The 22,794-nt window shown below is 38.0% G+C and overlaps 1 protein-coding gene and 3 non-coding genes across 4 annotated transcripts; all 4 read left to right on the top strand.

Annotated features, from left to right (window-relative positions):
• Window positions 1–1,033: 1,033 nt before the first annotated feature.
• On the top strand, window positions 1,034–11,938 carry ahcy (adenosylhomocysteinase). Its single transcript, XM_063473731.1, has 11 exons — window positions 1,034–1,180; window positions 4,040–4,230; window positions 5,455–5,530; window positions 5,780–5,932; window positions 6,750–6,862; window positions 7,248–7,455; window positions 8,894–8,981; window positions 9,083–9,200; window positions 9,794–9,916; window positions 10,079–10,150; window positions 10,620–11,938. The coding sequence occupies exons 1-11, from the start codon at window positions 1,153–1,155 to the stop codon at window positions 10,749–10,751; spliced, it is 1,302 nt and encodes a 433-aa protein (XP_063329801.1). The 5' UTR covers window positions 1,034–1,152; the 3' UTR covers window positions 10,752–11,938.
• LOC134628273 (small nucleolar RNA SNORA17) lies at window positions 5,015–5,147 on the top strand. The gene has a single exon (XR_010093969.1). It is a non-coding gene; the product is annotated as a small nucleolar RNA SNORA17 (small nucleolar RNA).
• Window positions 6,312–6,444, top strand: LOC134628272 (small nucleolar RNA SNORA17). The gene has a single exon (XR_010093968.1). It is a non-coding gene; the product is annotated as a small nucleolar RNA SNORA17 (small nucleolar RNA).
• LOC134628271 (small nucleolar RNA SNORA17) lies at window positions 9,465–9,597 on the top strand. The gene has a single exon (XR_010093967.1). It is a non-coding gene; the product is annotated as a small nucleolar RNA SNORA17 (small nucleolar RNA).
• Window positions 11,939–22,794: the final 10,856 nt, after the last annotated feature.

Consider the following 22,794-nt stretch of genomic DNA (forward strand, 5'->3'; position numbering starts at 1 on the left):
AAACATTTAAAAAACACATCTTTTACCTAACCATATTACATTTTTTAATATTAATTAAAATGATTAAATATTATAAAATATTGTGTGAATAAACCAAAAAGTTGAAAAACTTGTGGGATAAATACACTACACTGCCAATACAATGTCACCTCACTCTTTGCAGCCATAAGAGTTTCAACTCTTCTGGAAAGTCTTTCCACAGGGTTTAGGAGTGTATTTTCGGGGATTTTTGACCATTCTTACAAAAGTACATTTGTTAATTTAGATGGATCAGAAGGTGTGGTTCACAGCTCTAATTCATTCCAAAGGTGGTTTTATCAGGTCAGGAGTCTGTGAAGGCCAGTCAAGTTCTTCCACACCAAAGTTGCCCTTTATGTCTTTATGGACCTTGCTTTATGCATTGGTGTGCAGTCATGTTGAAACAGGGATGACCCCTTCTTGTTTCAACATGTTTCCACAAAGTTGGGAGCATGAAAATGTCTTTGTATGCTGAAGCATTATGAGTTCCTTACACTGGAACTAAGAGGCAGAGCCCAGCTCCTGAAAAAGAACCACACATCATAATCCCCCCTCCACCAAATTCTAGACTTGGCACAATGCAGCCTTAAATTGACCCAATACAAAAATTATATTATTTAAAAAAACACATTTATTAACAAAGGAAAAACTTACAAGAGGACCCTATTGAAGTTGCTATATAGGAAGAACGCTGCAGTATGTGTAGGAATAACCGTGAAGCATCTGCCTGTGTGCAAAATGTTATTCAACTTTCGCAGTCGGCATTACACAATAGAATAAAGTGGTTTACACTGTCACTTATCTACAAACCAGGAAACCACCGACAGAGTCCAGCCTGAACTTGCTTACACACTCAAACTTCTCGCCTCAAGACCTCATTTCATGATTGACTGGACGTCCCACATCACCCGTTACCCAATCAAGTCGTTTACGCGTGGGGCGGGAGCTGCTGCAACCAATCGCAGTTCAAAAGAGAAGCGCGTTCTAGTCGCCCTGTCGAGTGAACTCGCCTGGATGAGGCTTCGACGATAAAAACCGAGCCGTCATGTTTTCGTCCCTCCCTCTCTGCCTCTGTCCGTCGGCCAGGCTGCCGCTTCTCTCAACCTTACCGGAACGTAACACCACAAAACAACCATGTCTGAGAAACTCCCCTACAAAGTTGGTCAGTGTCAATGTTTATTGTTTCTGCCGTACTTGTATATCAAGTTAAGCTAAGCACGTTCGCGGTTAGTTAGCTAGTAATGCGTTAAGTTTGCAGGTTGGGTAACGGTTCCCATAGGCGTTGAATTTAGTATAGAGGACAACCGTATGCCGAAATAAATGTTTTTATATGCCTAAGACTAATTTTTTTACTTATCCCAGACTTTGCAGGGCTTTCTGGACTCTATTACCGCTAACTTGCTAGCATGTGGTGAAACGTGTTATGTTATTACCGCAGTTTAGCAAGCTGTCCAGTTAATTTGTTCGTGTTTCTTAGTCATTTTAGCAGTTAACTTTTAGATTTCCTTGTCCCGGTATGTGAATAATGCATACTTTGATTCATTTCTAAGAATGAATCGACATGTAACAGCCATACTTGCATCGGGCATGGGCTGCTCCGTGAACAGAAAGCTCACCCAAAGCCTCTGGGAGTTGTAGTCTATCAGTGGAACCGGAGTCGCTAAGAACCCTTGGCTCGAGCTGTGTTTGTAAACTGCACCTCCCGTGATGACTTGCGCTTGACCGCCAGTTTCTGCGTGAGTGACAAGAACAGGCATAGACAAAGCTGCACTGAATGCGACTTGCAAACCAGTAACGGAAGCACTACACGTGGTGTTTGCCTTTGCGTAAGCTTGATAATGTTGATGTCAGGTCTCTCTATTGGAATACAGGTTTTTTTTGTTTTGTTTTGATGGTTTTGTTGCCGAATTAGACTTGGTTCTCAGTCACAATTTGCTATAACTGAGCTGTTAATCAATTTGAACTGTGCTTCTATGTCTGCCATGAAAATGGACAATTGGTCTATTGAAATGCACCAAATGTGAACCACACCTGCCGTGGATGATATTCTGCAGCTGACTAGAAACAGAAGCTGTTAGGCAATGTCCCGCTAATTGATAGGCGTGAGACGAAGTCCGCATGCAATCCAAGGGTCAAGAGTTTTAACACAATAGCTGAATCTGTTAATTTGTGATATGATAATATATGCAGTAACACTCATTTACTACAAGTACAATTACAAATGGTTAATCAGTAGTTAACTACAAACATTTAATCAGTACTGTCTTTTGTATTGTACACTGCCTTCCCAAGTGCTGCTTGATTACAAAAAAATCATAACCACAGTCATTGTGGTCAGTAATTATATATAAATAACAATTCTTTTACAAACTTACATTAAGTTTGGAGAAATGGTAAGTTTAATAAACTTATGAAAGAAGAAATCTACTTTTTAATTTATTTCCTTGAACCACTAATCATAACCAAACAGAAAAAATAGATTCATGACCTTTATGGGGAAGCCATTGTCAAGTAAAAAGGTGTATTCATAGTTGAAACAACGAATTGTTGCAAAACTAGTTTTTCAGTTGTAGCATTTGAAGTGAATGTATTGTTTATATTTGAAGTTAAAATGTGATTTATTGCACAGCCCTAACCAGAAGGCTATTGTAGTGGGTCAGCAGCTATGATTACAGTAACAAGCCAAAGCAGCATGTTTCTGAGAGCAAGGCTGATAGTGCTGCCTTATGTTATTAAATTATTATGACAGTGGTCAGAAAATTTATTTAAAGATCTGGAATTTATGCTGTGTATTTAAGTCTAAAACTAAAAGCAAGAAAAATTAGGTGTATAAATAAGGTCTTAACTAGTGGTAGGTTACAAATATGCAGATGGTATTGTAGGGAAAACAAATCAGTGGACTTAATTTTAATGCCACTTGGCCATCATTGTTGTTGTCCCTCACACATTTTACACACTTTAAAATTTAGTTGCTTTCTTAATGGTAAAAGCAACAAATAAAAAAAAAAAACCTCCAAAAGCCAAAGATGTAATTTACTGTTGTCTGTGGCAATGACAAGTATCAGATTCTGTGTAAGAAGTGCTCCACTTTTGAATAACCTCATTTTTGAATCCTAATATTTATGCATTGAGTTGTCAGAAATGATATTTATTTTACATGTAATGTACATGACATGACACATTCTACACTTTGTAGGAATGGTTTGATATTAATATAGGCACATGGTTGTTCTGAAAGTGCACTTCATACAAAGCAACAAGAGGCTGAAGTGCTAACAAAGAAACAGGATCAAGAACAAACAGACTTTTTGTAGATTTACGTGCTCTGGCTTACTTGGCTCATTCCAATTTGAAAAGGATAATCACACTTCCCTATTGCAAGCCGCAACAGCAGCTGTTATGAAAATGAAAGAAGGGAGTGTAGAGACAAACCTCCAAAAGTGCAAATCTGTTATGTCACAGCTGTGGTCATGTGAATTCTCCACCTACAACAAGATGATTAGAAAAGAGAAGATTATACAATTTTATATAAGAAATCTGTGCAGATGAAACTGGGTATGCACAGGGTGCTAAACTTGCACACAATTTTGCTGGTATTCTGGACAGCACAATTAAAAATATTAGATTTGCCTTTTTGAGACTTGTAAAACTGCAGTTTAAAACACAACAGAGTTGCTGATTTGCAAAACCACATCCTGATGATGTGGTTTTATGCATTTATTCCCCCCCCCCCTCCCCCCCAACTAGTTCTTTTTGAAACATGGAACACTCCAGACAAATAACGTATGAATGTCTGTCTTTTATTTTTTATTTATTTAGGTTAACAGGTGTTTTGCTTAAAGAAAAACACTCAAGTTTTAAACTTTCGGACTTGAATAAACAGACTAAGTCTGATGCATATATGAGGCTGTCCCTGACAAAAAAACATCCACCTGAGAATGCCGGACCAGAGAACAAGCTTATTGCATTAATCAGTTTTTATCTTTGTACTCCTTTTGACAACCTGCTGTCTCTTTTCTAGCTGACATCAGCCTGGCTGAATGGGGACGTAAGGCCATCGACATGGCAGAGAACGAGATGCCTGGCCTCATGAAGATGAGGGAGATGTACGGTCAGTCCAAACCTCTAAAGGGAGCCCGTGTCGCCGGCTGCCTCCACATGACCCTGCAGACTGCCGTTCTCATCGAGACCCTCATTGCCCTCGGAGCTGAGGTGACATTTAAAAGCTGCCTTTTAATATTTATTTATCAAGAGAGCTTCCAGTAACTTTGCCTACATTGTGTAAGGGCACATATGCCCTCTTACTTTCTGCATTTAGACATAGTAATGTCTTTTTGAGAACAAACTGTAGGTCCCTTTAAAGTTGATGCATATAGATCTGTCAAATCCTTTTTGTTGTTTTTCGATAAGACTGTGCAGACCCTCCAGACAACTACAGTAGAGGACACATTAATTGATTCATTTATTGGTACAACCCATCTGGAGTCTGGCTTTTCTCCCCCTCTGTGTGCCTCAAGGCCGTGGTATCTTGTTATCATGTTGGTTTTATCTCTCTGACCACAACTGGTCTTGTCCTGCAAGAACCTGCACCCTGAGACCTAGCAGAGAACAAATAACAATCTCCCCTCCCCATTTTTTTCTTCTTCCCTAAATTGGTTTTACTCTGTCTGTATTGGTGATGACTTGACTTACAGTCAACTTTGCATATTTAAAACTGTTAGTAAGTGTATTGAACTGTAGATGGCAGCATTGAGTGACATTTGTTCACAAGGTAATAGCCTTAAGGTTTATTTCTAACAACTTTACTTCAGGAAAAATCATGTTTTATGTGCACAAAAAACCTACCCTGATTTATTATGTAATGTTACATTATGAAAGGGTGAATGTGATGATTGGAAAATCTCAAGTTAAAAATCAACAAATGCTGCTAAAGTTTATCTAGATGTGCTGAATGATTTTCTCACCAGGCGTCATTGCATGTCATTGTGACTGATTTACTGCCCCTTGAGGCGTTGCAGCCCAACTGTTAGTGTTGCAGCTGTGTCATAAGGTGGCAGAGACAGACTGGTGGTAGTTTACACTGAGACTCTAAAACACATTGGGGACTCGGGGTTATTCCCACCGACAGTTGAGTACACAGTGTGCTGTAGCTTGCTTTAGTTGGACTTTGGTTTCCGTTATCTACACATTTCTGTCCAAGTAAGAATCCTGCCAGAAAACCAGTTAAATGCACTCAAAGCCAGCAAGCTGTTATTTATTAACATGTCACTTTACACGTTATTTATAAAATCAATTACCACAGAGGTTCATCAACAGCTAGGTTACCTGGGTTCATGTAAATATTTATTTCATAGATTGTGGTGATTTCCTGTTTAGTGTGTGTGATTGTAGCTTCATTTTTTTGTGCCTAAACTGACCCACACTCTTCCTCCTCAGGTTCAGTGGTCGAGCTGTAACATTTTCTCCACTCAGGATCACGCTGCTGCTGCCATCGCCAAGGCTGGCATTCCAGGTAACACACACTGACAAGTTGAAAAATGAATTGGATAATTAGTCTCAGAACTGACTCATTTTCTGCAAGCATTCTTAATTTTTTTTTTAAATCTTGGAAGTGACAGGAGGAAGTACATGCTCTTAAGATCTTTCCAAAGCACCATGAATATGTTTTAAATAAATGACAAAACTGTCAGGACTTTTTAATATACACACCTGAATTTTAGAAATAAAGTACGTTACTAAATATATCTCTGTCCATCTGTAGTATATGCCTGGAAGGGTGAGACAGATGAGGAGTATGTGTGGTGCATTGAACAGACCCTGTACTTCAAAGATGGTCAGCCCCTCAACATGATCCTGGATGATGGAGGAGACCTCACCAACTTGGTCCACACAAAGTACCCTAAATTGCTGGCAGGTTGGTTTTATGCACCTACACTCACGGTGTAAAATGAAGCTGCTATTATTATTCTTAAGAAATCTTGCATGAATCAATCTTTCTTTGAGCTTTTGGCCACTGCATACAGCAGCTGCAACACATTATTTTAATAATATGAACACTGATGTTTTTTTTAAGCATTCTTATTTTTCATGCAAGTTTTCCAAGCTCTTAAGTTCTTCATGTAGAACTCTCTTGGACTTGTTTGCTCATGGTATAACAATATTTTTGCTCTTGGTATTGTGCAAGACTTGTTTCCAGTCAATGATCCATTATCTTAAGCGTAGTGGGAAAATGCTAAAACGGGAAGGGGGGGTGGGGGCTCAAGCTCTTATTGCACTTTAATGCACATAGTTTTACTGCCCCTTGAGGCGTTGCAGCCCAACTGTTAGTGTTGCAGCTGTGTCATAAGGTGGCAGAGAGAGACTGGTGGTAGTTTACACTGAGACTCTAAAACACATTGGGAACTCAGAGTTATTCCCACCGACAGTTTCACACAAAGGTGTACTGCATGACCAAACATCCTGTTAAAACCCAGCTGTCCTGTATATAGAGAATAATAGTGGCTTTACAACTAAAGAAGTGAGAGAGGTACTTTTACCCTCAAAGTCCCAATAATGTTCTATTTGTTGTTTGTGAACATTTTTCTTCATTGTGTGTTCATTTTTCACATTCATTGTGTGGCTTGAAAACATCTATAATAAGTCTAGTGCATGACCAGTTGTGGTCATGATTTATTCGTCACGGTCAAAGTTTATATAAAGTTCCAGGTTTTTAAGCAATTTTGTATTTCTAGGTATCCGTGGCGTGTCGGAGGAGACCACTACAGGTGTCCACAACCTGTACAAGATGTTGAAAAAGGGCGAACTGAAGATCCCTGCCATCAACGTCAATGACTCTGTCACCAAGGTGAGCAATCCTGAGCTTTTTAATCTCCAGCCTATCATGTATAAAAATATAAACATCCTTGCTAGTGGACTTATTCATTCATGGAAATATAAATATGTTAAGTAGTTTATAAATATGCCTGATTGAATTAGTCTGTAAAATGTGTGACCTTGTGAATATTTATCTGGTGATCTATTTTTCTCCATCCTATAGATTTGAAGATAATGGAGTAGTTGTAAAATATTATCTGTTTATGAGGTGAATTACTTTGTATACAGTGATGATATGGCTAATTGAATGAGTTTGAACTAGATTTTGAGTTAATAACACCAACCTGTCAGCTTGTATTCTTCTGCCTCATTTCAGCCTCTTCATTCCATGTAATAACATTGTTTCCCACCCACAGAGTAAGTTCGACAACCTGTACGGCTGCAGGGAGAGTCTGATCGATGGTATCAAGCGAGCCACAGATGTGATGATTGCTGGTAAAGTTGCAGTGGTGGCAGGTTACGGTGATGTGGGTAAAGGCTGTGTCCAGGCTCTGCGAGGATTCGGCGCTCGTGTCATCGTCACTGAGATTGACCCCATCAATGCCCTTCAGGCTGCCATGGAAGGTAGATGAGGATGACAAAACTTTGCAGTACTTAAATAATGGGAGCAATCATTTTTAACCTGTTGGGAAACTTACATATTATATATGTTTCCTTTAAAATAAATAAAATTTAAAAAAAAAAAAGCCCGATGCACAGGGCAATCCTCAGTAACTTAGCAGTTATGGCGTTAACGTCATTCTAATGAGATTACCGCTGACAGCACTATTGAAAACATATGATGAAAACCAGAATATATATGTATATATTAGGGGTGCAACGATACTCGTATCGATATTGAACCGTTCGATACAGTGCTTTCGGTTCGGTACGCATGTGTATCGAACAATACAAAATTTTTAATTTATTTTATCAACTTTTCTTCTGACGATGCTGTCTGTGTTGAGAGCTCAGTGGATCTGCGTTCGACTACTCCGCCTAGGCTGCACTGTCGAGTGCAGATCCACTGAGCGCAGCGCAAGCTAGCAAGACAGAAGCTAAGCTCGTTGCAACATGGCAAATTGAACCTCCCCCACCCTAATTCAGATCTGGCCTTTGGAACTATTTTGGTCTTCATGTGAAGTATGACCCTGAAGGTAAGCGCGTCATGGACAAAAGTAAAACAGTATGTCGGATGTGCCACGCAATGCTCAATTACATGGGTGGGAACTACTGCGTTAGCGCAGTTTGCTCGTTAACGTGTTGACGCCGTCCAGCCCCACGCACGGGGCGATCCGCGGTAGCTCGTTAATGGAGATTTGCCGTGTTGTGGCGTTAACGTCATTTCAGATTAACGCTGACAGCACTAGTGGGAACACAATGAATATGACTGCACATTTACTCCGACATCATCCTAGTGCAAAGACAAGTGGAAGCAGACAAAAACAACAAGCACGCATGCTACAAACTTTACCCGAGTCATTTAGACAGCCGTTAGCACATGATTCTCCTTATGGGGACCTGATATGTTTAATATGCTGCTGAGAGTATACCCCAGAAGAAGCGTATAGTATAGCTTTTATTTTGGAAAGAACCATTTCTCTGTAATAAACTCTCTTTTCCAAAGATGAGGGATTTCTCCATCAGATATTTATTTTTTTATTACTTTGTCGTTTCAGCAACATTAAATTTAAAAACTGTACTTTTGAGTTAAAATATATATTTATAATTTTAATAAATGACAAATTAAAAAAGCATGAACATTTTTTTGTATCGAAAAAATATCGAACCGTGACACCAAAGTATCGAACCGAACCGTGAATTTTGTGTATCGTTGCACCCCTAGTGTGTGTGTATGTATGTATGTATGTATGTATGTATGTATATATATATATATATATATATATATATATATATATATATATATATATATATATATATATATATATATATATATATATATATATATATATATATATATATATATATATATATATTAGTGCTTTTCTCCTCTGTCTTGCAGGTTATGAGGTTACAACCATGGATGAGGCCTGTAAGGAAGGAAACATCTTTGTCACCACCACTGGCTGTGAAGACATCATCTTGGGACAGTATGTTTGACCAACTCTCATGTCTTTCAAACAGTTTAATTGTTTGTGAGTTTTCTTACACATTTAAAAAGTGGCTTATAAGTTAATGTGTTTACCTTCAGCCACTTTGAGCAAATGAAAGACGACTCCATTGTTTGTAATATTGGACACTTTGACTGTGAGATTGATGTCAGCTGGCTCAACAAAAATGCTGCTGAGAAGATCAATGTCAAGCCTCAGGTAAGAGCAATGACAGCGACTTAAAGATTCTAGAGAATTCTGTGTTTTTGGTTATAGAGTATATACTAAAATGTATATTAAGATGGCATTATTGTTAATAGGATGTTGGTGAATGTTGAAGTGTTCTGTATTCTGTTGCTTTGTGTGTTAGTCATGAGGGGGGTGGCCAAAATAGTTCTCCACATGGAAAACAAGCACAAAAACAAACAAACAAAACAAAGCCCAATATGAGTTAGGTTTTTGGGGTTTTTCTTTTGTTTTTTTACTGCCCCTTGAGGCGTTACAGTCCAACTGTTGGTGTTGCAGCTGTGTCATAAGGTGGCAGAGAGAAACTGGTGGTGGTTTACACTGAGACTCTAAAACACATTGGGGACTCAGAGTTATTCCCACCAACAGCTTAACATAAGATGTACTGCAGCTGTCATTTTTTTTTAATCACCCTGGTACATGTGTAGTTGTAGGAGCTGGCTAAATATTCAGGTAAAGCCTAAGCGAGGACAGGGAGACGTTACACAACACAAAGGATGAGCAGATGTCTCCTGCTATGTCTAAACTGTCCCTGCATAGCTGCTGATTCTCCTCCGACTCCTCAGGTTGATCGCTATCGTTTGAAGAACGGTCGTCACGTCATTGTCCTGGCAGAGGGCAGGCTGGTTAACCTGGGCTGTGCCATGGGACACCCATCATTTGTCATGAGCAACTCCTTCACCAATCAGGTACTCAGGCTGAGTCAGCGATACTAGAGAAAAAAATTATTATGTATGCTGTAAACTTTCATCTGTAACACTAGAATTCTATTAACATTTGGAACTTTGAAACAAAGTGATAACATTATAATTGTTTTGTAGTCTTTATTAAATCCAAGTTCTCTACTGTAGGTGCTGGCTCAGATTGAGTTGTGGACAAACACTGCGAAGTACCCTCTGGGAGTCTACTTCCTGCCTAAGAAGGTCAGAACATACACTGTGATAATACTGCTTATCTTATGCAGCACTTGCATTGTATCTGTTTTGCACTTTGTTGGACATGAATAGGAAATGTCAGATATTTACTTAAACTAGACTCTTTTTTTTTTTCTTAAGTCAGATTTCTTTAGATGTGGAAAGACATTGATTTTCAAACAGAATTTATTTATTTATTTATTTATTTTGAGTGAAAAGCAATTTTATATACCTTTATTCAGTAATTTATTATATCTTAAGATGTGACCAAAAATTACCTCTGGGACTAAATAACCACTGCAAACAAATTATCTCTTCTGAAATTCTAAGTTTCTGCTTGTTAATATTTTCAGGCAGACATTAAAGCATGAAGGAAAAATGCAAAAAAACCCAAAACTGAATAGGCAGAAAAGAAAAATAACTGGAATCTTTATTTAACATGTTTTTGTTCATTTATTCTTTGTTTGTGTGCCTGTAGCTGGATGAAGAGGTGGCAGCTGCCCACCTGGATAAACTGGGAGTGAAGCTTACCAAGCTGACAGAAAAGCAGGCCAAGTACCTGGGCCTGCCCACCGAGGGGCCCTTCAAACCGGACCACTATCGCTATTGAGCTCCCCTGCAAGTCTGGGGAAGAAGAGAAGAAAGAGGAAGAGGTGTGGCCAGAATGGTGTTGGTGTTTGGTGGGTGGGAGCACTTGAACCATGTTGCACTCTGGGTGCTGTGTTTGGTTTTAGGCTGGACAATAGCTCAGTGATTCAGGGATACAGAGACATTTTTCTTCCCCTCAGCCTTTAAATGAAATGCTAAAGACATTAATTCACAAGTTGCATCTGGCAATCCATTTGGTGATGCTGACGTTTGAAAACGGTACCCTTAACGGTAGCTTCTGCTAACTAGCGAGCGTTGAACGACTCGCCTCTGGTTGAAGCTAGACTTTAGGTGGATGCCATTTTACCACCAAAGCTTCCATCAGTAGCTTTAAATGGTTAGTTTTTTTTTTTAAAGAATAAATGTATGAAGCTGTGGAAGCTTTTTTTTTTTTTTTTTTATCTCGTCTTATTCTGCTCTGACACACCAACACACGCCAAACTCCTCGGCTATCTCTCCTCTTTCTCGCCCATACTCTTCCAAAATGCCATCAAGTGCTACTGCTGTTAAAGAGAATTTCTCTTGCTGGTTGTCATTCCCTCTCTGTTTATGGAATAAAACAAATCCTCATGCTTTTCTATCTAAACTCTTCTCTCTGTCTCATAGTGGCTCAAGGTGGAATATGATGGGACAGGTTTTTCTCCCGCATCTTAAGCCAGGCAAATGTTTGGCCTGATTCCAGTGTGTTCACACTAATAATGACCTGTGTTAGCACTTAATTGAAAACTGCACTCAAGCTGTCTTAAAAAAACTGGGATCGGTCCTGAAGCGATAACCACTCATCCAGACTAATCACTGGAGGCAAGCCGCAGCCAAAGTAATCAAAGTACCACCAAAGCACGTAACGTTTTTGCCTGATTTAGGAGTCCTTTTGATGCCTCATTTTCTTCCTTTTGATGTAATTAATGTAATTCAACTCAAAGGGCCAAAGTGTTTGCAGTGCCCCACCTTCTCAACTCTTTTCGTTACGCACTATGGCCAGTCAGGTTCTTGTAATGCTGGGTGTAAATGGATCACGGTGAAGGTGAAGTGCCCGTCTTTTCCCCTCAACGGTTAAAGCCTCAATGCAGGCTTTACCTGCTTGTAAGTGATGGATTAATGTTGAAACTGCCAAGTGGCGATTAAAGAACAAAAAGGAAAAACATGCCGACTCTGAATTCTTTCTCCTCATATGGTTGTAAGGTGATGCATCGCTCTGTGTTTATGTGGGGGAGGGGGGACTTTTTATATTGGGTTGAAAGGTCGGGTCAAGAAAACATTTTCCTGAAACACCTGTTGGCTTGTTCGTTGCCTGTTTTAAATTGATATTAAGCCTTTTTCATAACCTTATCTGTGTTTAATATTGCAGCTATGACAAAGCAGGTTCTAACCATAACAAAGTTCTTGGTTTAATCCATGCTGTGATCTTTCACTAAACTGAAACAAACCTTTAGGGTTATTCTTGGCTCATTCAGTCTGGAGGGTTACCACACACAAGCGCGATTGATTGATATACAGTAAAAGTCCTTTTTGCCTTATTTGACAAGTACATTTTTCACTCTGGCCAACTGATAGCCTATTGTATTACCATGTTTGAGTAGAGCAGCAGATAATTAAAAATTCTTCACTTGTGTGTGTATATTTTTCATAGGGTTGCTAAAAAATTCCCAAATGGAGATAAAACTATCCTCCTACCATTGTCTGTGGTATAGCACAGCAGATGAATTGCTTGTGACCTAAATGAGGTTTAAATAAATGTTAAGTTGTATGGCATAAATACTGTGATACTCTTTCCTAACAGGTTGGCAGGAATGACCAGTTAAAAAAATAAATGAATGATAAATTCAAGCCTCATAGTTAAAGCAATCCACATCCCGACGCAGCTCATTGCCCCGAGCACAGCCTAAACCACAGGCATTCGCTCTAAATTTTTCAAATTTGCTTACAGGCTAAAGGGGGGACCTGGGGTGTGGGTGTCCAACCCCAAAAAATGAGTGTAGTTAGGAGTCACACAAGGAGGCCTGATCCTCTTACCTGGGAAAAATGTCTTCTGCGTCATTTTAAATATATGTAATGTGTTGAATATAATAATCAATGACAGCTCTTGTGCTAATTGTAGATCTGAAACACTTTTAAATGATAAAAAACCCTCCCCTTTCAACTGCTTCAGTGCCTGTCATTCTCTAGCTCCTTTACTTTTTAAAGGTGAATTTGCAGGATGCAATAGTGCGTAGTCTGACAGCTTTGGTTGGCTCCACTATCTTGTTGGTAAATCTTTTGTTCCTGATAGTAATGGACATCATTGCAGAGCAGTTGTTTTATATTGTAACATGTTGAATTTTTGGAAAAGACACTGCGTGCTCTGGCCTCACAGTCCAAACATGCTCCCTACCAGCTGAAAGTCCAGATAAGATCGTCTGCTGTACAAGTCCTCAAGGCATCAGTCGTAACGTTTATAAAAATAATAAAAAAAAGACTATATAAAATTGAGTTAGCTGACACAACACAAGCCAGATGTCAGAGCAGCAGACCTAATGCAGATTTAAGTACTTAAATCATTTTCAGAGTCACTTGACTGATTGGATTAAAAAAAAATATCAAGAGGCGGGATAAAACGACCTTAAAACATGACTATCATAAGGTGACTGTTGGGGCAAACGGGGATGAAGGAAGCTCAACATGTATAATGTCAGTCTGCTGTTTTGAATGCCTCCTGAGGTTTCACCTGATCTGCTTTAAAAAAAAAAAAAAAGAAGTTCTCCAGTGGGGTGGAAGAGCTCCTCATTTAAATTTGTTTTATGGAGACCTTAATCTCTCTCGAGGCCAAATTGTGACACAAGATAACACATGACTTGAGATATTATTGGAATATAGACTGTGTATTCTGAAAACACGGGCTTGGACTGATAAAACACACAGCAGTAAAACAGAGACACTAAAGCCCTCTCCAAAGTAAACCTCATGTTAAGAATTCAGTGTGTATGAAATGTTTTATACGTTTTATTCAGTTGAACCAGAAGCGACCATATTTGGGGTAAATAGCCGATCTAAGTTTACAGCTAATGCCTGCATGTTACCTCCAAGGGTGCGATGCACAAATGCATACCTGTTAATTGGTACAAATAACAGTCTGGTAAAATGCCAGAATTTCACTTAACCAAAACTGAAGCATAAACGTCCTGTGTGGTCTGTACCTTACAGGAGGCCAGAGTATTTGGCAGATAACTCCATGAAAATGTTCTAAAGACGCCAACAACACATATATGGTGGAGAGTTCCAGTTCAATGATTTAAATTAGGGAAAGTGGAGCACTTCAGAAGCACTAATGAGGACGCCTATCCCCTGGGTCAATGCACAAAGCACCCTCTACTTCTGATATGCTTATTCTACTTTTATTGCATGGTTGGATATTTTTACTATTATTTTTTTTTTTATCCTGTTGTATAGTTGCAAGTATCTGTACTTCCTGGGTAACAAATTTATATGTTGCTCTTCTACTAAGCGGTATTTGATAGATTAACAATAATGCATTTTATATACACCCACCAGCTGTCACGCTTCATGGGAGACTAAAGAACAGTTTTACCCATTGTCCCTCATCCCACACATTGAAACAATCTCCCACATTTTGATTTGCTCTACTTTTCAATACTTTTATAACGTCTGGCTTTAATCCAACAGTTGTGAAGAAAGCCGGGAAAGCTTTCATCGCAGGTTAACCAGTCACTGATTTTTGTTGCCAATGTTATGACCAGCAGGGGAAATTCACCACAAAGTCACAAGCTCTGCAAATTCTAATACAAAGAAAAAGGAAATGTAGCGACATCAAAGAATTGTAAACTGTTTACAACTGGGTGATTCAACTGAAAGACGATTCTCAAAGCATTTGTGGTCTTAAAGAGATGTACAGATGCATCTCTTCTGAAGCCCAAATATTATTACCAGATAGAATAAAAGCTTTAATAACACTTAGCAGATTTAACAGTTGCTGGTACAGAAAAAGAGCAGAAATAATTGGAAGAAGACATATCCACAAGAATAAATGCTTTCCTTTAATGCTTATTGTGTCATATTATTGAGATGGTAAGGGCTTTAGAAAATTGTTGCTCAAATGAAATAAGCTTTAGTGCAGGTTTGCATGTGTTTATTTTATTATTGTTATTTTAGCGTCTAGCACCTACATTTTTTTTAGCTACTAACCTGATTTCACCAGCAGGTGGCAGTGTAAGTACTCTATAACATGAATATAAATTCACCTTTGGAAATGTTGGTATGATGTGATGTTTTTATCTTTTGGGCATAATTTTATATTTATTTTATTTTTGAAGAATTGGAAGCTATCTTAACAATGCAGATTTAGAAAAGAACAGAGAACCAGGTTGGTTTTTTTTTCCTGTCTGTTGGTGTTTTTTTGTGATGAATCGTCTTAGATTTTTCTATATTTCATCAATATTATAGCCCAGTATTAGAGCCCATGTCACTGGATTTTTTTAAGACCACAAATTAAATAAAAGAGGAACTGCCTTCGAACAATAGGCAACACCAGATGTCAGGCAGCAGGCATGTGTACAGAGATTAATGCTATCCCTGTAATTATGCTGTTCTTATTCTGTGAAGCACCCTGCTTCTGCCTTTCATGATAATTGAATAAGATGTTTTTCACACAGCAGTTTTCTCATGGACTATTTCCTCTGGAGGATACAGTTCCAACGAAAACCGCTACGTTTGAAGTATGTGGATAATCCAGAATAACTAGCACATCTTTCCATTCAAAACATTTTGGGCATTTCAGTTTTTTAAATGCTTTCCTAAAAAAACCTTTAAAAAATGACATGCTAATTCCATTCATCTGCATTATTAGAATTAAAATGTTTGCGACAGATATTTACCAAACTATGCAAACTGGTGTGTTTTCGGATTTGTGATTGCTATCATTGTTCTCCCTTGTGAGTCTAAGCATGTCATTATGACATGTGGTCTTAGAAACACACATTGTTGCTGGAACTCCCACAAAGACAGCTTTGAGTACTCTGACAGGGGTTTATAAGTCTCTCTGAATCTGCGGACAGATTTTGTCAACATAATAGCATCAAACTCCAGCGAGACGCAGTCATGAAGTTTGTGGAGCTGAGATCAAAACAAAGGTCGATAGGGGCGAAAAAAAATAAAGGTGAAAAAGGTGTGGTCACTATGTAAACAGGTGACATAAGTGATAGGGTTTAATTGCAATATCCATCCATCTATTTTCTTCTGCTTATCCAATAATTGTTTTAATTTTGAAGCTGTTGAGAAATTAGGCAATAAGAATTTTTTGAGAAAGAGTAAGCGGGGTTTCTCCTCGAAAAAATTACAAATCCATTGTGGTGTAAAATTAAACAGAAGTGAGTTGAAAATTCAAAGTTACAGAAGGAAAAATAGTAAATAGCTATTTATATATCACTTTTGTAATCTAAAGACCACCCATAGCAGTCTTACAAATGCAGACTCATCTAGAGATTGAACTATCAACCTTCTAATAAGTAGGAATCTTATTCTCCTTAGCCACAGCCAACCAAATTGGCTATAGAGGGTGAAAGCTGTGGCAAAGCAGTGCAGTGGTTAGCACTCAGTGCTGGCAACCATGTGTTTGTGTGGGCTTCCTCAGCTTGCTCTGGTTTCCTCTACAACAAAGATGGACATGTTAAGTTAAACAGTGATTCAAAATTGCCCTCAGGCCTAAATGTAGAAGTGTTTGGTTGTCTGCCTCTCTGTATTAGTGATGGACTGACAGCCTGTTCAGGGTCAAGCCTGCATTGTGTCCAATATTACCTGGGATCAGATCCAGCTCCTCTCTGACTTTATTTGGATACTTGTTTAAGGAGAAGGGTTGATAGAAGATTAAAACAAGCCCCTTCTTTCTCCATTGTTTCCAAAGACTGAATTGCAGCCTATGATTGGACTTTATTAATAGGAATCCTCTCATCAATCATGTCTGTGAAGGTTCTCAGTCATCCAGGTCATCGTAGTCTAAGGAGCTTGGAGAAAAGCGTCTGGACTTCTTAAACTTTAAGAAGTCCAGACGCTTTTCTCCAAGCTCCTTAGACCTCATCAATCATGAATTTCATTTCTGAAAAAAGGAGCCCTTTAAGATGTCTGTGAAGGTTCTCAGTCATCCAGGTCATTGTAGTCTATGGAGCTTGGAAAGAAAAGCATCTGGACTACTTTAAGTCTCTTGAAGACATGGTGTGGGTTGCAAAAACCTTGGCTGATTGTGAGCTGCACCCGTTTTCATACCTTGGCTTGTGTGATTAGGCGGAGGATCCATAGAGACACTCCCAATAGGACTGTAAATCTGGGACTCTCAACCAATTGCTCTTAGAACTGAAGAAGCTTCTCGGATGCGAGGTGAAACGTCCAGACGCGTTTCTTTCCAAGCTCCTTAGAGCCCTTTAAAAAAGCTGCAATGGTTTAAAAAATGTGACATTGCTTAGTCTTCAGTTTGAGCAAAAGTGCAAAGATTACATGAGTTCCTGAGTCGTGTAAAACATTTTATTTATGACTAAGCATAGTGAATAAAAATGGATGCTCTTCCTGATGCTCTGCTTCATCACACCAAATGATGTGTAACAGAAAAAATTCACAATTATGCTGAGGTGCCAGAAAGTATGGCCAGCTCTTAAATGTTTCATGAAGCATTACAATTTTTGCTCCACTACATTCGTCTGACAACTACAGTTACTTTTCAGATTACAGTTTTCCATACCTACGCTGTCCAGCTAAAAAATAAATAAATAAAAATGTGCTGACTTTCAATGTTTGTTATAAATTGAACCAATAAGCCTTCTGTCATCGGTACTTAGGTTGGTTTTTTTTTTTTTGTAATGTAGGACATTTACTTGTAGTGAAGTATTTTTGTTGAGTGGCAAGTACGGTTCTTGAACCACAGTGTGGTTGACTACAAAGAAAAGAACAACCCAGCTCTGTCAGCATTGTATACGGTCCTTGATCTACATACAACATGCAATAAAGTCACCACCTCTGGGTTGGAGAAAAAAAATCGATGCTTTTAACAGGAAGTAACGGTGCACAGATTTGATTAAACTGGTGGCTGTGAGAAAATTCGCTTTGCCTCTTGGTTTGCATGTTTTATACGTCCTCTGTGCTGACTGTCTGTCCTTTTTTTCTTTTCTCTTTCCAGTTCATCATATTTATTATTCTATGTTTAGAACAGCTGCAGTAAGTTATTTAAAGAGATACATTTTTTTTCTTTTTTCTGACAGATCTCATAAATTTAAACAGAACCTGATGAAAATAAATGTGACATATTGTGGTCTGGAGTTACCTTTGCCAGAACAAACGACCGTGTGATCTGTTTGGATTTATACAGCCCTCTTGCTTGAGGACATGTAACATAATTTTGTAAACAATCAAGTGTGCCAGGACATCTACGGACACGACAGAATGTTTTTGCTATTCCAGTTAATGTCTATAAGGTGGAAAAACAGACATCAGACGATGTTTCTTTAAGTGATTGGAAGAAATGTCTCATCTGAACTCTCAAGTGATCCACTTGATATTGAGATTGAATCAAAGGATTTTGTGTAATGTAAAAGAACTCGTGCGAAGCCTTGAAATCTGAGGGAATTGGCTGCAGAGTTGATGATGATAACATCATCAACTCTGCAGCTTTAGAGCACTTCTAAACTACTTTTACGCCTAGATTTGGTTTTATGGCTCATTTGCTGCTCAGGCTTAGCACTCTCCTCAGCTTCATTTCTGGAAGGAATGGCAGGCAGCTGTTTTTGGCAAACAGGCACTGAAACACCCACAGTATTCCAGTAGAAAGACAAGGTTAGAGGCAAGTGGGTAAACAAAGTCAGCTAGCGGCTAAAGAGACAGATTCCTTCCTCAGGATGTTGGACTGCGTACTAGACTATCATTCATAAAAGACACAAGACTGAGCCTCAGTATCCATTGAGTCTCCGGCTTGTATCAATGCTACCATTGAGGGGTAGAAATTCATATTACTCAGATTGCACAAATGAGTCCTAAATTTTAAATAATAAAACATTTGAATAGTAACAGATATATAAAATATCATGTGATGCATTCATTAAAATGCAACAATTTGTGAAATACAAATGAAATGTACCAGACTACTGAATGATTCTGGATGAATTTAAGTCTACCTGGATATGAGTTTCAGTTTTTCCAGTTTTAAAAGGTGAAAAAGCCAACAGTTGAAGTGGTGTAGTGCATCGATCCTTCCGAGCTTTAGAAGGATCGATGCACCATCACCAGGGGGCAGCATCAAAAATATGAACAGCAACTTATTCGTGGGCTATTATTGTCTGTGTTTGCATTATTGGTGGTCCTTTAGCTTGAAAAAGTCAAGACAGAAAAAACTGAATGTTAAAAACTGTCTCCTGCAGCTTGTCTCTACTTTTAATGTTGCTTTTTTTTGGTCTTTGATGTTCTTTTTTCCACCCTCACACTTTCTTGAACCATTTCCTGTTTAAACCCACTTTTGTGCCATCTCTATGTGCAGCACCATCACTGCACGTTGTTGTTTTTCTTAAGAGGACCACATGGAAACGCATCTATATGTGTTGCATATGAACAACCATCCACTCTGTGGAGCCAAATACCTGTGCAAATACAACCACAGTACCATCAACTCATATTGTCTATCACAGCAGATACAACAGTTTTAAGCCAAGATGAGTCCAATATTTTTTTTACACTTTCTTTGGTGTGACTGTTAGACAAGTTGTGTTTTACATTGTTGTTTGGTTAGGTCGGGGAACCACCATGTCTTTGTTTGAAATAAAATTACACGGTCAGGTTTGGCACTTAGATTATTTTGTTAGATTTATGCAACCAAAGCATCTTAATGAGGCTTTAGTATTATAATAACTATGCTAGTATAACTTATTGGTATGGGGGAAAAGTACCTGGTTAGGAATAGACAATAAAACTACTACTAGTTTAAGTTTGGTTGTAAAATGCTTTAAATTTGAAAATCTAATTTATGCATCTTTTTGTTGCAGATTATTATTATATAATATGTAATTATAATCAGTGACATTCTAGCACATCTGGTTCATGGCCAGATTAGTTAAAAATACATTCTTTTGTGAATCCTGTAAACCAAGTATCCCTATTCCAAGTATCCCATCATCATGCTCTAATTTTCCTATTTTTTTTATTTTTTCTAAAAGCAGAAAGATAAATGGTCAAGCTGAACTTTAAGGCTCTCACTTTAAGCTTAGATCTTGAAGGCTTCTTGCCAGTTCTTCAACTAACAGCAGAACTTTGGTTGATGGATTTTGGTATTCTGACAAAAATTGATGCTTTGTCCACAGTGCGGGCCGTCTCTTGGCTATGTTTCAGCTCCAGTCAGGTGATCGCCTGTTTTCTCTGAATGACTGATCAACCATGAAACTCACCACTTATGCTGGTGTGGAGTGAAAAGGTGTTAAACTGACAGAATCATAGTAACATATGTCTGATCTGATGTTGTATCTTTTTATTTTATTTATTTATTTATTTTATTTAAATGAGTTTTCAACTTTTAATAGAGATGCTACACAGGTTTCAAGAAAATCCTTGACGATGTTTTTTTTACATTTTCCACAAAACTGAAATGACTGTGATTTAGGTTCCAGCTCTTGGCTGCCATCAGTTCTGGTTTGTACTAAGCTGTTCCACTTCGTGTCAGCCAAAAAAACATTGGAAAGCAGATAGCCTTTTTTATGGCACCCTACCATTAGAAAAAATGTCATAAAAAAGAGTTAAACTCAACCTCACAGCCAGGTTCTTTTTGTTTAATACACTTCTCTCTCATTGTTAAAGAACATTATGAGGAGAAATATAAAAAGGTTGCATTCAGGTTACGGGCAAACAAAGTCCATTGACTGAAAAATGCAATGCACTTTACAGGTCAATGTGTGTTCTGAAAACTCTCATGTGAAGATAGCCATAATGATAACAGAAGACGTCAGGATAAGTTTAAAATAGAGTAAATTACTCTGCAAAATTTTGAGTTGCTCCTTTAAAGGCTTACATATACTCACTCATTCACTAGCACACACAGACACACACATTTGCACAAAAACACATGCACATGAACACACACCAAATGTGCCTCAATGAGGAGATACAGTTATGTCCAGTTCTGTTTTTTCTCCTGCTAATGAAAGGAAGCCTTCTAAGAAAAGACTAAAGGCTATTTTATTTTGTGCCTTAATTTAATTTAATTTAATCTGTACTTCTGATTATTTATTTTTGGAATTAAGAACATATATTCTTTAAAAATGCAATTTTAATATGGCATGTAAATACAATGAAAGTGATTTTTGAGATATGTTGTATGTAGTTAACTTACAGTTTTGCAATTACAGTTGTGAACACGGAAACCAATGAGCAGTACAATTTGAAAGACCCATTTTTGTCTGTTATTCTTTTATTCACTATTGCTCATTAATAACATAAAAGTATTTCTTATCTGATTGCTCGATGGAAAAAATAATATACTCAGTCATTAAACTAATTAATATCTAGCAAAAGGTATGAATAATGACTTTGGTTATTTCATTTCGTGTTAGCTTAATACTCTGGATAACTCCTGAAGTTTGTCTTTTTTAAACTGTCTCTGATGTGCAGGTGTGGGTATTTTTCACTTTATTAATGGTGACGCTTGGCAGGAATCAGTCCACCCTGCTGATCCCAAAATGTTTCTCCTAAAAGCATCGTATTCTACATCCTGCTGTTTGATCTCTGCTGTGGTGACACATGAGTTTTCTCTACTGTGTAGCTGCCTTTTTATTGGAAACCGAGGACCTGCTAGTAAAGTGCAGCCTCTCGGCTGTTTGTTCATAGAGTCAAATTATACTTGCTGTATCATCAGTCATTTCTAGATTACCTGCCACTGCACTTCATGGCCCGTAACAGCTAAACCTTTTTCCAGTCATTTCTATATTGGTTTACTTTGTTCTTGAGCATTATTTTTTATTGAAAACATCTTTTATTCCAACAGTGCTGTCTATAACTCTTGTTTCCGCCCTATAATCAAACCATTCCATCAGCCTTGTGACCAGTGGATTGGGATTTGGTTGATTTCTGCTCCATTTAAAAATACTCTTCATATTTAAAGCTAGTCTGAGAAACTCACAAACTTCTTTTGGTTCAGTTTGCAGGTTTGAAGGTTCCCTGCCGTTTAAGTTTTGCAGATTAGACACTTTGTAATTACAGGCTTGTTTGGAAAAAATGCAATTAAAGAGTAAGGTAATGGTTTAAAAAGTTACAGTTACAATGTCAAAAAACCCCAACATATTGTTATACAAAACTAAGAATATGCCTTGAATTTGTTTTTTTTTCTTATGTGTATGTGTGCTGGAGCCTATCCCAGCTGACACAGGGCAGAGGGCAGGGTTCACCCTGGATAACCTGTCAGTCCATTATAGGTCACAGAGAAATAAATGACTATAGATTATAGTAGGAAACTGGAGTATACATACAGAAACAGGGAGAAGATCTAATCTAGCTGTGCATTCATACTGTGACATATGAGCATTAATGTGCATTCACTGCTGTGGGGTATACAGCAGAAACAGAAACGGCAACCAGGAAGATCAGAAAGATGCATTAACATTCTTTTTTGACTAAAAAATAAAAGAAATCATTAGATTGCAAATACTTTTTCACAGCACTTTAGTGAACCTAAGATGCATCTGTGTGCTAAGTTTGGTTGGTTAAATCCTGATCATGTAGGAGACATTTGCAGACAGACAGAGATTTTTGTATTATAGTAAGACTAAATATTAAAAGTTAAATTTTCTTGCACAATTGTTAAGGCACAGAAGGATAAGAGTAATCCTTGTATATCAGTCATGTGATCCGATTATCATGATCACTTAATGTTGGAGAGCTAAACTCACAAGTATAATTTCGGAAAAAATGAAAATGATATCTTTTTCTCAACAGACCGATTCAGTCGTGAGAATATGTGCTGCATTCAAGGAAAATTCAGAAATTAGAACCACAAA

The sequence above is a fragment of the Pelmatolapia mariae genome, linkage group LG5 (genome assembly GCF_036321145.2).
Source record: "Pelmatolapia mariae isolate MD_Pm_ZW linkage group LG5, Pm_UMD_F_2, whole genome shotgun sequence".
Lineage (NCBI taxonomy): Eukaryota > Metazoa > Chordata > Actinopteri > Cichliformes > Cichlidae > Pelmatolapia > Pelmatolapia mariae.